Raw genomic sequence first — 15,615 nt, 5'->3', positions numbered from 1 at the left:
CTGTTGTGTCGCACGTCTGTTCAGCACGGCATCCGGTCACGTAATGTGAGATTTCATTTCATTGTGAGTGTGATTGGTGGGTCTGTTCTGATCTCATTGGGTGAAAATAAGTTGTGACACTCCCTTCCCTTGTGTTGGGCTCTTGCACACTGAGCATACACATGGAAGAATATTTCAGTGACCCTGTGAGTATTATTCTTACCCTACCCCCAAGGGAAATGGAGTAATTCTTATTAGAGTACACGTCGCTTACATGTGTCTTTGTGAGTACAGCCCCATTGACAATAATTCAGTGTGTCTACTCCTGTGCTCCCCTGCAGCTGCATGGAAGAAAGGCAACGCAGGGGAGCACAGGTAAAAATGCTCGTCTGTAAGAACTCTTAGAGTTGTATGCATTCTTTTCAGAGATGTACATACACTGAGAGCTGCATTTGGGGATCCAATTTTTTTCAGGGGCAGCAGTTGTAGAAAGAAATTCCATCTTTCTACTGGAAAGATATTGTAACACAATAGGGGCATCAGCGGAATGAATAAAAGGCACAAACTTCCATCAGGGTCACCCCTCACAACTTATAGTGTTACTTTAGTTGCCCCAGGAATATGTAATGTAAAGCTGCTGTCTGCACTGAGCTCTTTGGGGGATTTCCCATTGGTCACACTGATTGGTTTATCCTGAGCCTCAAACTATAATTAGGAGCCCAGAACTGAATTGGTTCCCATTGAATTACACAGACTGGCTCCATATTTGCTGGACGTTACTGTCTCACTCTTTGGGGCCTGGGATGTATTCTGGAACTGATCTGCGGGGACGGGACACAGTTGCTCATTCCAAGGTCTCAACTTCGCCCAGCTGTTACATATCCACCAAAGCTAAGTGCAGGGATCCTGCAGGGGACATTAGAGGGACTCACAATGGCCCCAAAAATACCCTGCTGGGGATTTGCCTGCAGTAATACTCCCAGTTTGTGTCCTTCCTAATAAACACATTAGAGGGCGCTAGTGTGACACCAGTATCTAAAAGTTATTTATACAATAAAAATTAAAAAAAGAGCAATTTACTGTTGAACTGAGTCACATTTACTGCCTATCTGTATAGTTGATGATATTTTCGCCAGAAATTAGCTCTCTCTGTGACATTATTCCAGTTATTACTCCAGGCAGTTACAAAGAGTGTTATCAGGCTGGAATTGAGCCATATGCTGGAGATAACAACAAGATAGTGCTAAATATAGGAAGATACTTTATTTCACACTGGAAACACAAGCCATTGCCCTTATTGGGTTTAAACACACAAAGAAGAAAAAGAGCACAGCACCGGCAAATAGAAGATGAAACCATCAAGATGAAACTTAAAATGCTGTGCATATGGGTAACAATATACCAAATGGCCATATTCTGAAGTGTGGCCAATGGCCAAATTAGTAACGTGTACTCGTTTACTGGGCAAATTTGCCCCCAGCTGCAATCGGCATTGCTGCAGGTGAGACAAAGAAAGCAGATCTGATTGGCTGAAATAGTTACTGTACTGGAGCAAGCCCCTGTGGTTAAGGGGAATTCCACCAAAATATTATATAATTTGATTATGAACCTACTTGATAACAGACATCTGGTGTCTTACTGCTCTGAGAGAACGATATCAGCCTTGCAATTATGGGCCAGTACGTTTGACATCTGTGGTATTTGAAAGTTTGTTAAGGGATAACATTCAAGATTATGTTCTGGAGAATGGCATTATGCACAGTAATCAGCTTTATGAAGGATAGGTCGTGTCAGGCTCATTTGATTTGCTTTTATGCTGAAGTTAGGCAGAAGTTGGACAGCAGGGGAGCAGTAGATGTGATCTATTTTGATTTTGCCAAAGCATTTGATACAATGCCCCACAAAAGGCTTCTTTATAAAATGAGGGCTGTTGGTCTTAGTAAAGTCGTTTGCACATGGATAGGAAACTGGCTACAGGATCGGGTACAGAGGGTGGTTGTTAATGGTACATTCTCTACTTGGAGTAAGGTTCTTAGTGGGGTCCCTCAGGGCTCGGTATTGGGTCCACTTTTATTTAACTTGTTCATTAATGACTTAGGGGAGGGTATTGTAAGTAATGTATCAGTGTTTGCAGATGACACAAAACTATCCAGCCCAATTAATTCCATCCAGGATGTGGCATCCTTGCAACTGGATCTTGACAAACTGGCAGTCTGGGGTGCTAAGTGGCAGATGAGATTCAATGTTAATAAGTATAAGGTAAAAAATATGTAGCCACTTACACTATAAATAGGCGAATGTAAGCGCCGAACGCAGGTTGAGACACAGCATGTTGCATTTTACCTGCGTTTGACGATTACATCTGTGTGAGTACAGCCCCATTGAATAGAATTCAGTGCGTCTACTCCTGCGCTCCCCTGTGGCTGAACGCATGAAACCGGAACGCAGGGGAGCACAGGTAAAAACTCTCGTCTGTAAGAGCCCTTATATAGACAAAAAAGGTTGAACGCGATGGATGTGTGTCTTTTTCAACCAAAGTTACTATGTCATTATGTCCCATTGTAACGTCCCACTCAGCTATGGGGCAAAGATGGCATGCTGAGGGAATTTAACATCACTTTGATACAGAGCAATAAATGCTTGTGCTTCACATAAGTTATATATCACAATCACAGGCATGTACTGTGAGATATGGGAGTTACAGTGCAGTTTGCAAAATCCCCCCCCTTCCCCAGGAAGATCCTGTATTTGCCCTTGGCCTGGGTACCATTAACCAGCCAATCACTAAGGATTCTGCTCCAGGGGTGGCCTGACAGAGTTATTGGCTTGAGTCCTGCTGAACGTGTGGCTGCTCAGGCAGCTCAGTAATTAATGGGAGAGTAATAGATAGGGTGCACTGAGCCAAGAAAGGCTTTTAGGGAGTTATGTTCTGACTCAGTAGTATAAACCAACATTGTATATGTGACAAGCAGCTCAGTTCCTTTATTCAATAAGACAGATTGGTGACTCGTCTCTCCTATTGTGCTGCCTGCAATAACCAGTCTAAGAGCGATGTGCTTAGCCATGTGATTTCCCTCATGGGACCCCTTTGCCCACCAATTTAGGATAAGTTCACTTCATCAGCACAACACTAATTACATTCCCAGCGGGGACACAACACCAATAATTGATTTGATTGGTTTTTCCTTATTAGCAGTTATACTGTACAAGCAAAGTGAAATTAACCCCTCAGTGACTGTCTGACAGACTGGGTTTTCCTGGCTACTTACCTCAGGGGCAGGAGAGCTTCTTATATCTTTCACAGAGCTAATCAGTTCTAATATATAGAGAATTAAATGGTAGATTAGTATGAGAGCCTGGACCATTATATTAGAGGTACTTCCCCCTGTGTTTGTAACCCCAATATTTATCCAGGTCCAGAGCTCTAGATCTCTGTACTTCCCACTCTTGTTCTTTTTCCCATGCAGGAACTTTCCCCTGGGTAAGTGATCTTCCATCCAGGTACAGAACCCTGATTCTAGATAGTCCCTGGTTCTGGGCTGCTCTCTTTCCCGTGGCCACAGAGGAACCTAACATGTGAGCAACCCAGATCAGGAAGTACAGAAAATCAGAGCTCTGCTTCTGGGTAAGTACTGGGGTAGGAATATGTCATTCACTTACCACGGGCAGATGGAAATGGACCCACACTTATGAAGTAACTGTAAGATGAATTTTAATTTGTATGGCACCTCAACATCCCACAGTGCTCCCTGGGGGTGTATAAAGTGTTTTCTTTAGTGCAGGGATCCCCAACCAGTAGCTCGTGAGCAACATGTTGCTCTCCAACCCCTTGGATGTTGCTCCCAGTGGCCTCAAACGAGGAGCTTATTTTTTAATTCCTGGCTTGGCGGCAAGGTTTGGTTGTATAAAAACCAGGTGCACTGCCAAACAGAGCCTCAGTATAGGTTGACAATCCTCATAGAGGCTACCAAATGGCCAATGACAGCACTTATTTGGCACCCCAAGAACATTTTTCATGCTTGTGTTGCTCTCCAACTCCTTTTACTTCTGAATGTTACTCACGGGTTCAAAAGGTTGGGGATCCCTGCTTTAGTGGATCTGAGTGAGAGATTCTAGCAGTTCATAGTAAATGTCATGGGCACCTACCCAGGCACACTTCAATCTAAATATGCAGGCCAGCACCAGCCTCAAACTGACAGGAAATATAGAAGATTACTGTGGCCTTTAATGCAGCAAAACAAGAGACTTGGGAGTCGCAGATTGTAATGAGATTTCCATTGATAACATTTGGTTGAGTAACTGGAAATAAATTGTGAGGATGATATACAGAGTGCCATATGATCTAGTCACTTTGCACATATAAATCATCTGCCCACTGCCCTGCACTGGCTACTTGCTGCAGTCACACTATATTGTGGGGTTATTCAGACTGAGTAGAGGAGTTGGTTTCAGGATCAGATGCGCGGCCGGTGAGCAACTTGTGATATTTGTGAATAAAGTGGCAGATGGGGGGGTCACAATAGAAACACATTCTGTTAGTCCAGTACCAGCCGCTGATTGTGTGATAGGTGCTTCATTTGTCCCAGACGCTTACTGATTTTATCAGTCAGTTTGACGCTGTCATTCTGTAACTCCTCCTGCTGAGCCAATGCATCCCTGAATGGGAATAATATGGGAGAGTAAGTTAATCATTCTGAGCTTTTGGGATGGCACAGGATAGTTATTAGTTGGGTCTAGTGGGGATACTCACGCAATGGGGATTTCAGTCTGTATTAGGTGAAATTCAGCCTTTATCATGTCTGGCGTGAGCACTTTGTTCTCTTCCTCTTCCCCGTCCCTGCACAGGGCGAGATGAGGAAAGAGCATTTGTTTGATTGGAAATGGTAAGTTATTTCTAATAACTCTTACTAAATGATATGAATGAAGGGGCAGCTCCCAAGTCATGCCAGTCCATCCTGTCTGCAGGGGGGGGAGAGGGCCACAGATACAGGCAGAGCTGCTTTTAACTTCTGAGCATATTTGGGGAAACGTGGGGCCTTAGTTAGCTCTCACTGTGTTACAAATACACTTACTTGGCTATAATATTCTCCTTGTCCTTCTCCTGCAGGTCACTGAGTGTGGGGGGCACCAGAACTGGCAGCAAGTCCTCACTGAATGGGTTGCACCTGAGGAGATAATCACCTTTTGCATTAAATGCCCACACAGGGAGACAATGAACACAATGTGCAGCACATGAAATTTGGAAACAGAAATAGGGAATCATCCTGGCAGTAAGGATGCTCCCAGATTATGTACAGAATGTATAATATATATTTTTATAGCCCTGCTGCTACGCCACATTTATTAAGGAAGCCTGTGATGAACTTTCTATATCACTCACATGCACATGGATCTGTCACGCCAGTAAGAGCTAGTGTCTGCATATAGGCTCATACGGGCAAAGACTCTGGAGCACTTGCATAACACCTGAACTGGAAACTAGGACTTCACCTGCAGTGCCACCCACTGTAATTAGTAGCACCTAATATCTTCCGATTTTTTCCTGTAATTTACCCACCCACTTAGATTGTAAGCTCTACTGGGTCCTCCATACTCTAGTCTCTTAGACACTAAGCTCTTTAGTAAATGTACTTTGTATTTATTAGTATTTACTATTTTAATGACCCCTTATTTGTTCTAATAATTTATCGTACTACTGTACACTGCTGGGTACATACATACATACAATGTGGCTCTTGTTTCAAGCACAGGGACCATGAAAGAGACATAGATGCAGGCGAAATGGAAGATACTGACCAGCGAGGCTTGTGGGTAATCAATGTGGCCCCAGCAGTAGCAGCAGCCAGAGAGACAGTGGGGAACTTCCTCCAGTCCATCACACCCCGGATCACTTCCTAAAGAATGAAGTAGAATTTGTGACACAATCTTTACACACCCTGGGATAAGCAACCAGTACTACTCTGAATTCACCTCTCGGTCAAGGAACCTCTTCTGTGCGCACGGGGCATTTGGCCTTGTGTTGGGGTACTTTGGCACAGGACAGAGGTGAAACTCCATGTCTATTTCTGAGTAAGAAAGAGGCAGCTTAAAAGCGACCAATCCTGGAGCTGGATTCTAGAAGACAAATTATAAAGCGAAAGTTAAGGTTATTGGCAACGGCAAGCCTGGACTGGCAATCTTTGGATTCTGGCAAATGCCAGAGAGGTTGCTGTAAGTTGACATAGACAGTCACAGTTGATTGGGCTTTTGGGGGGCTTTTAGGACTTCTGTGTACTTGATATACCAGGGTATATTTTGAATCCTAGTCCTGACTTGGGCAGGTGTGGTCGGAAAAAAAAGGAGTAAAACAGGATGTGCTGTCATTGTAAACCGGAAGTGACATCATCAGAAGTAGGCATGATCAGAAAAAAGGAGTAAAAATCACTATTGCGAAGATCTGTGGCCGGACCCGTGACCCGCATAACCGCTGACCCACGTTTATACCTGCACCCGGAACTTCTACCCGCAATCCGCAGGGTACCACAGGTTTTTGTGGGTAACCCGCAGGTACCTGCTGCAGGACTCTACCTCCCAGTCATCAGACAGCAGACCACAGAGCTGACCCCAACCCATGTATTACATAACACCAGAGGACTGCCCTTGCCATCAATGAGCTGATGTGTTCCTTGGCCTGATGGAATTTTTAACCCTGCCTGATGGACAACTGGCTATTTTTTGCCAGATATTGGTCTCCACACACTGGCTAATAAACTGCCAATATTGTCTGTTGTCAGCTTTTATTGGCCTGTGTATGTCTACCTTTACACCGGTGGAATTTGTACTGAGTTGCCAGAGTGACGTTCAGCCCAGAGAAGTTTGGCTCTGAGGATACTGGTTCTGGGTAAATATTTATGTGTGTGTGAAATTAACTGTGAAGAGAAAGATCTGTTTACGACAAGGGAGATGGAGCAGCAAGGACTGGGAGAGATGTGCTGTTGGATTCCCATGTATCACTAGGTGAGACAGCTCATGCACAGGAGATCATGAGGGCTGAGTAATTACTGGAAATGCTGAGGTTAACACATGGCTCAGGGGCAGATGTTCCTATAAGGCAGAAAATTAACCATAGCCTGTGCCACAAGATCTTACTAGCCCAGTCTCCCCTCACAGCCAATACACCAGAACTCTGTAGCAGCCGCTTAAAGGAACAGTAACACAAAAAAAATTTAAGTGTTTTAAAGGAATGACAATATAATGTACTGTTGCCCTGCACTTGTAAAGCTGGTGTGTTTGATTCAGAAACACAACTATGGCTCATATAAACAAGCTTCTGTGTAGCCATGGGAGCAGCCATTCAAGCACAGGATACCAAGTAGATAACAGATAAGTTCTGAAGAATCCCATTTTATACTACAGAGCTTATCTGTTATTGGTTGTGTATCCTGTGCCTTTTCTCATTTTTCAGCTTTGAACGGCAGCACCCATAGCTACACAGAACAGCCAATACTGTAGAGTTTCTGAAGCAAGCACACACATTGTACCAGTGTAGCACAACTGGACATTATATTTTCATTACTTTGAAAGACTTTAATTTTTTAGTGTAAGTGGTTCTTTAATGGGCACAGAAAGGGATAGACCAAGTACTTACAAACACGTGCATGGGGTGATAGTCCGGGGGGTTCAGGAGTAGCTCTGGGGGAATGAATGAGACCATCTGTGATTTCTCTTCCAGACGAGCACTCTTCACTTGGTGCTCTGATAAATCCAGCTTGAAAGGCACTTTAGGGGCCCCAATAGTTGGCGCCAGCTCATCCTTCAAGAAGATTGGAATTAATATTTTACCCCTCTCACTGATTTATACAAGTGAATGCATATATATATAAAAAAGGAATAGGGGTGTTGTTACCTCTGCCCCTCGTTTCAGGGGTCTTGCAAAATGTCTTGGTTTATGGCTGGAAGATGCTTCAAGTACTCGGACTGGCTCATACCCCATCATTCTGTAATACTGGGGCACCTGCGGGTCAGGAATATGCCCGTTAGCCCAAGAAATTTAGTGACCATCTACAGCAAAACCTCAATTTTACATACCTTTTAAGCTTCCTTGCATTTTATACAGTTTTAATGTGCTCCCACCAATATATAATACGTAACACATTTCCCTGATTTTTACATTTTCCCAGATTTTACACCATTTTTCTGGTCCTCTAAAAAGCATAAATGGGGGTTCTACTGTATATGCAAACCATTTGAGATGTGGATATAGTGTGAGGCCTCTCTACCACTCACATTTTATACTGCACATATGGGGGGGCAGTATAATAAGCTGGTGCAAGACTGGGCACCGTTCTCTAACTCATTATGCATAAGCAGATGATCAGGCTGATTAACTCCACCTGGCAGTGGGGTAATAAAAGGAGACCCAGACCTCACCAAGAGGCAGAAAGATACAAAGGCCCAGCTGCAGAACAAGTGAATGGTACCTTAAGGTCGTACAATGGAAGTATGTGCCTCAGTTGAACATCTGTAGGTTTGGGAGGCGCTGAAGTGAGGCCTCCTGCAGTCTGTGCTCATGGGAGGAAAAAATGGAGACAGTAAGTAACATGATGCATGTTTGCAGGTAGCAGTTCAAGGTTGGGAGGAAGTGAATTTTGGAGAGAAGGGAACTGGAGTCGCAGAATAATAGGAGAAGGGAGGCAGCATCCAAAAATCCTGGAAGTGATGTACTGAAAAGGTATATATATATATATATATATATATATATATATATATATATATATATATATATATATATATATATATATATATATATATATATACTTAAAGAAGGGAATTGAAATCACAGAATGTTAGGAGAGACGTGACATCACACTATGATTCTATAATAGCACCTCCACATTAAAGTAAACCCTTAAAATAAGTGAGTGCTATTCTAAGCACTTTTGTAATGTACATTATTTTTTTCCAAGATATTAAAGCTTACATGTGCTATTAACATGAATGAATTTTGTTACAACAGCGCCACCTGCTGGTCATTTTCTGACCATTTCGACCACCAAGTAGCCAAAGAAGTTGGCAGGAGAAAGGAAGACCAGAAGATCATCAAAGCAGCCCTCTTTCTTTCTCCTGACAACTTCCTTGACTACTTGGTGGTCAAAAAGGAAAATGACCAGCAGGTGGCGCTGTTGTAACAAAATTCATTCATGTTAATGCTTCCTTTAATATTCCTTTAATATTTTGGAATTAAAAAAAATAAAAATAATTAATGTACATTGCAAAAGTTCTTAGATGAGCTTATCTTATTCTTTAAAGGGGAAGTATTCACTTAATATCCCCCCTGAAATTGTTCAGAGCTCCTTATCTCCTTTTTAAACAAATCATTAGATAATTATCAGGGGCATTTTATTAAGGTGGTAAATACATGTAGTTTTTTTTAGCTCCTCCTGAACTAGGAAGTGACAGGAAGTGTTTAAGTGAAACCATTTTAATTTTCTTTTTGGTGCCAAAAATAAGAGAAATCATAGATAGTTCTTAATTAAAAAAATAGGCAAAACGTATGTTCAGCACAAGCCCCATTCATTCAGCTCATGGTGAAAAGAGTTGTGTACTGCTCCTTTAATTTACACTATAGGACACAAGACTCTAAGGATGGAGCAGATCTGGTCAACAGAGCGATATATATGCTACTTAGTGAATTTATAATTCCCAAACCTTTCTGTGACTTGAAGATTTCATTTATGGGGCCCTCTTTACTTACCTCCCAGTCCTGCTCCTCTGGGTAGGATGGAAATTGGAATGGCAGCACCAGTTCAGCGGGCAGAGGGAAAGCTGTGGCACCATCCTCCCTACATTCTGTGTGAGACAGGGTCAGTGACTGATTTAATATAGATTTATTTTGCTAATATTTGCAGAAGTGACAATAATCACAGGCCTAATTTAGATTTAATAAACAAGTTAAACACAATGCTTTCCGTGCTCATACTGTGATAATTAAATAATTACTGGAGCAAATAACACGTGTAGTCACAGAGTATCAAACACGGATTATTGAGCAGCACCAGACCACACACATAGAAGGGAAAATACACCCAGTCTATGATTATATTAGCTTTATATTAAATAATAGGGTTTGCTGATGCTGCATGCTCTGTAGGTGTAAAACATAGTCTCATCAATCAATGGAACAGAGCACCTAATGCTGAAATTATCATGAAACTTACTTTTGTGTTTCTGGCACAACGTGTCTCAGAGAAGCAAAACTTCAGCATACCTAGAGAGGCAATACCCTGGTATGAACAGGGAGACAATCCCCAGTATAACCAGGGAGGCAGTGCCCCCCCCCCAATATAACCAGAGAGACTGTTTCCCAGTATAACCAGAGAGGCAGTCTCCCAGAATAACCAGAGATGCAGTCCCTCAGTATAAGCAGAGAGACAGTCCCCCAGTATGAGTAGAGAGGCAGTCCCCCAGAATAGAGTTATTGGCTGAGTGTATTGTGCTTCTGAAGGTATAACACTTATTATCCCATACAGGGAAAACTCAATAACATAAACAGAACCTACCCTGCTTAGATTCCTGGCAAGAAAAGCAGCCAATTACAACATTCATGAGCTCCTACATTAACTATTCATGCACCAGCACAATATTCAAGGGAAACAAAATCACTTGCTGTTATATATTTTACAGCTTGCCTTTAACACACCCCTCACTGCACAACAACCAATGACACAAATGAAGCTACGGGATGTTAAAGGGGAAAATATCATGTTTGCAAAGAGGAAGCATAATTATCGGGAAATCATAAAAATAACAAAGTAGATGCCTAAAAATGATCTTTGAGCAGAAACACCCCCACATGAACATTCACCCTCCTAGGGGGGGCATAATTATCTGGAAATCATAAACATAACAAAGCAGATGCTAAAGGAATGATCTTTGGGCAGATATGATCTGGTAGAGTGATAGAGGTCTGCGGCTAGCAGAATCCATGTAATAATGCAGTGAAGTGCAAGATAAACAGTGGCTGCAGGGAATGGAAGCTCTTCCATTGGTGAACAGTAGCTACATACAGTAGCTCCAACTACAATGGAAAATATTTATAAGGGAGGTAGAAATGGGGCTCAGGCCCAGGTAATGATAAAAAAAACCTTCAGCAACATTAGAGTTCACCATATGATATGTAACTGACTGATCAGCGGACTGTTTTGGGCTTGTGCCAGCACCATTACTTTACCTGGTGCAGATTGGTTTCCTTCTCCTGCTTTCAAACACTGAACCAGTGTCCTCAGCAAAACTAATCTGTGATTTACCCGACAGCGAATAAGAACCTGCAACACACATACATGCTATTTAGTCACTGTAAACTCCATAGGTATAACCAACCTCACCAAGGGCTGCTGGGTCAGGGGGTATTAACAGGAAAATAAGGATATAATTGAGTCTATAAACAAAGCAAAGCAAGACCCTGCCCCACTGGCCAAATCAGAGTTTGCATTTTACTTTACCACTTCTAAAGGTACAATGAAGTAAGTCCCCTCAGGTTTTGGATCCTCACCTTACGGGCCGCTTGCTGGAAGCTGATCAGTGCCCTTTGCCTTATGGCCCACAAGTTATTCTGGTAAAGGTCAAACTGTGGCTGGAAAGTTGGAACCTGTAACATCCATGCAATGTTAATAGAAGATATTTAATCCTACAATAATATTCTCCCATCCATGGCCACCTACATTACAGACTGGGGCGTTCCAGGGTAACCTCTGTGACAGTAAACCATAAACATGCATTTGTCATTAGATACCTTTACTACTTGCTGGGAAACCACAGTCTGTACTGCAAGAGTTGGAACTAACTATACAAACTGCATAGATATGGAACATTAGTCACTTACCTGATGTTTTGCTCGTAACACTCTATGGGATACCACCCTCATAGTAGCTCTTCTGTACTCTTCTTCAGAGACTGGTGTCCCCTTTTTAAACTGCATTTAACAGGAACACATTAAGGAAGTTTTTAATGGTGTAGCTAGGACTTATGGTAGGATGTAGACAGTTCAGAGTAATTTCTTTAATACCCTACCTAGAATATTTATGAAACTGGTGGCGTGCATGAGAAAGGAATTAGTATATTTATTTAATTGGACAAATTACACCCTAGAGTACTGAGCTTACATATTTATCTTATTGGCTGAATTATCTAACTGGTCAAGCGTAATTATCTGCATGTATTTATATTACTTACTTGCCAAGTGATAAACTAGTGCATTGAGATGACATATTTAGGTTTTTGAGCAGGATATTTATCACACTGGTCAAGCGATGAGCCAAAGTGTTGAGCTATTTAGGTTTTTGGCTAAGTGTTGAGCTTGTGTTGTTACTGAGCGGGGCCATTGCTTGTGGTGACAAATGTTGAGGAGTTTTGCTTCCCTAAGGCTTTGCTAAAATGTTACTGACCTGGTATTCTTTCTCTGCCAATATTCTGTCATGGAGGATATTCTGACGTCTTTTTGGAGAAACTGGGTCACTGCCGAGATGACATTGCCTGGAGAGAGTTCAGATTGTTATGGATGAGGCACTTAGGTTTTGTTATGACTGCAGTATGAGGAAAATGAGAGACAGTGTATCACACCATGAGGAGAGGTGGCTGGATAAGGCTAAGCCTAATGTATTTCCCCTCAGCACAGATACTGTACAGACAAAAGAGCGCAGGGCAGGATTCAGTTCACTTACAGGGAGGAAGGGAATGTTGAAAAGAATACATATAACTCCTGATAGAGTGCACATATAATATATGTGTCTTTCCTAAGTTTGCTGTATTATAGATGTATAATAGTCCCTTCCTGTCCCACACTGACCTCCTTATAAGCTTAAAAGATTGTTTACACAATCAAGGCAGGCCTTTTGCAGGACTAGGAGTGCCACTGAACACTAGATGAAAGGTACCAGCTGTAAAGTAAATGTATCAGAGGCAGCAACTGTACAATGACTGTCAATACAGCCTCCACCTTAAAGGGATACTGTCATGGGAAAACATGTTTTTTTCAAAATGCATCAGTTAATATCAGTTGACATATTGTCAATTTCCCAGCTGCCCCCAGTCATGTGACTGATAGCAGATCCCTAACACAAGATAACAGCTCCCTGAAAGATCTAAGAACAGCACTTAATAGTAAAAGCCAAGTCCCACTGAGACCGATTCAGTTACATTAAGTAGGAGAAATAACAGCCTGCCAGAAAGTAGTTCCATCCTAAAGTGCAGGCACAAGTCACATGACTGGGGCAGCTGGGAAACTGACAAAATGTCTAGCCCCATGTCAGAATTCAAAATTGAATATAAAAAAATCTGTTTGCTCTATTGAGAAATGGATTTCAGTGCAGAATTCTGCTGGAGCAACACTATTAACTGATGTGTTTTGGAAAAAACATATTTTTCCATAACAGTATCCCTTTAACTACTATAAATTACTCAAATGAGCCTGTATAGTACTCACCAGCGGAGTTTATTGGCCTCTTCCTCCATTACATTCTGTTGGACCTTGTGTTCAAACATGGCTTCCTTCGCTTGCCTTGTTATAGCTCTCATGTTGGGGTCAGAAGGCCCTGAGAAAAGGGATCAGGAGACTATAATGTTCACCCTATATCGGTGGAATTATGAACCTGCTTTGGTTCAATATTTGGTTGGACTCCCTTCAGCCCATAACAAGGTTACAGATATTTGAAAGCACTGCTTTTTCAGGCAAATAGTCAGCCACTGCTCCAAGCCACCCTAGAGGGCCTGTCGCCACAGCTTGGGAACCACTTTCATGCTCATCGCGTGACTTGTATAAGGCAGATAATAAAAGTATTATTTTACCTTCTCGCAGGTCCTTGGCTCTCAACTTGCCAGGCTGCTGGTTTAGCACTGAAGCTACAGCATGCGGGTTGGACAGATTAACTGGAAACCTCAGGTTCTGATACTCAATGATCTGTGATGGGAAGAAAATTATAAAGGAACAAAGACGTAGACTGGGTGACACAGTTTGGTAAATAGTTTATAGACACAAAGTTGGCTATCAGTCTGTAACTGGTGACTCAGGAGACATATCTAAAACTGCCCTCCATGTGATCCCACTTGATTCCAAATGTTTGGATGTTTTCAGTTGGAAGATGTCAGTGATTATCCGTTTACATTGCAAATTGCTTTTCTGTATATGTAACCCCGAGTAGCACAGCAGGGGTTGAATAAAACCTTCTGATAATAATCCCCGCTGCTAATAAATCCTTCTGGTAATAAACCCTGGTAATAATATCTCCTTCTGTATATAAACCCTGATGCTAATAAATCCTGCTGATAACAATCCTTGCTGCTAATAAACCCTGCTGCTAACAAGACCTGCTGATAATAAACCCTGCTGATATTAACTCCTGCTGCAAATAAACCCCGCTGCTAAGGGCAGTGGCACACTGAAAGATTTGCCACCCATGATTTTTTGTGCACAGCTCAGGGCGACAAATCTCCTGAAAATCGCTCTCCATTGCCAATAATTGAAATCGCTGACAGTATGCCCAACTTATGGCTAAATCACCAGAAGTTGCCTCCGGAGGAAACTTTGGGTGATTTGGCAATATGTTGGGCATAACCTCTGAAGCTTACAAATCCTGCTGCTAATAACCCCTGCTACTAAAAAAAAAAAACTTGCTGATAATAACCCCTGTTTCTAGTAAACCTCGCTGTTAACAACTCCTTGTTATAACAACCCAGTTGATAATAAATCCTGCTGATCATAAACCCTGCTGTTCATATCTACACAAAATGAAGGATGTAAAAAAGAAAGGAAGACAGCATGTTGTAGTTATTGTGCTCTACTTACTTTGGATGCGTTTTGCTGGAGTGCCTTTAAGCGCTTTTTCTTGCGTGATATTATCGCCATTGGTTTCTGTGCGTCTCCCATAGAAACAAACAATTTCTGGGTGATTTCTTCACTGCAATTAAAGTTACACACACATAGATAAGATGGGTTCCTCATCACATATAACTTAAGATGGCCATAAACATGCAGATTATTAGGCTGTATCGCTCCAATCTTCCAACCTGCAACTAACCATTCAGATTAAAATAAAGTAGTAAAGTGAACAAATCACACAATGCTTGGGCCATTAATTTACAGGCAGCAAATGTACGAAAGTTATGTCTGACAAATAGTAGTGAAAGTCTCCCATTGATAGTGTGCCATTGGTATTAGGGAAAAAAGTCACTGCTAGTGATACTTGCAAGTAGGGTTGCCACCTTTTCTGGAAAAAAATAGCGGCCTTCCTATATATTTAACTTTTTTCCCTATTAATAACATTGGGATCAGCCATAATTTTTACCGACCAGGCCGGTAAAATACTGGCCAGGTGGCAACCCTACTTGCAAGTGATCAAGCAAACAAATTAAGAGGATCATGTGATGCACATCTCTGCGGGGGCTATAAGACTGATATGCTACAAATGGATGTGTAAACTATACAGCAAACAGACCCTTTAACTCCTGAGAGGCCCAGAAGGTACAGGGTGGTCTATTGGTCACTGACTGATAAGCAGTTACCAGTGACATAACAATAAAGGAAGCAGACCTGGGGGGGGCAGACTGCTTGGTCTGCTTCCCCTACTGTTGCATATAACTCCCTGTAAGAGCGGATGGGCATCA

General features: G+C 42.1%; 1 protein-coding gene across 1 annotated transcript in view; it reads right to left on the bottom strand.

The window, feature by feature from the left end:
- Positions 1-4,184: 4,184 nt before the first annotated feature.
- Positions 4,185-15,615, bottom strand: part of LOC108701237 (cilia- and flagella-associated protein 221) — a 32,972-nt gene continuing 21,541 nt past the window's right edge. The window contains exons 9-24 of the mRNA XM_018235595.2: positions 14,798-14,909; positions 13,801-13,912; positions 13,439-13,547; positions 12,402-12,489; positions 11,840-11,929; positions 11,510-11,605; positions 11,189-11,282; positions 9,713-9,807; positions 8,439-8,519; positions 7,865-7,972; positions 7,607-7,771; positions 5,950-6,093; positions 5,776-5,873; positions 5,052-5,144; positions 4,730-4,816; positions 4,185-4,635 (exon numbers count right to left, since the gene is read on the bottom strand). Coding sequence (XP_018091084.1) covers positions 4,515-4,635; positions 4,730-4,816; positions 5,052-5,144; positions 5,776-5,873; positions 5,950-6,093; positions 7,607-7,771; positions 7,865-7,972; positions 8,439-8,519; positions 9,713-9,807; positions 11,189-11,282; positions 11,510-11,605; positions 11,840-11,929; positions 12,402-12,489; positions 13,439-13,547; positions 13,801-13,912; positions 14,798-14,909 — 1,693 coding nt within the window. The 3' untranslated portion in view covers positions 4,185-4,514. The remainder of the gene's footprint in view (positions 4,636-4,729; positions 4,817-5,051; positions 5,145-5,775; positions 5,874-5,949; positions 6,094-7,606; positions 7,772-7,864; positions 7,973-8,438; positions 8,520-9,712; positions 9,808-11,188; positions 11,283-11,509; positions 11,606-11,839; positions 11,930-12,401; positions 12,490-13,438; positions 13,548-13,800; positions 13,913-14,797; positions 14,910-15,615) is intronic.

This window comes from Xenopus laevis, chromosome 9_10L (assembly GCF_017654675.1).
Source record: "Xenopus laevis strain J_2021 chromosome 9_10L, Xenopus_laevis_v10.1, whole genome shotgun sequence".
Lineage (NCBI taxonomy): Eukaryota > Metazoa > Chordata > Amphibia > Anura > Pipidae > Xenopus > Xenopus laevis.
Note: the sequence above shows the minus strand (reverse complement) of the source record. Positions and strands in the feature narration are given on the sequence as shown.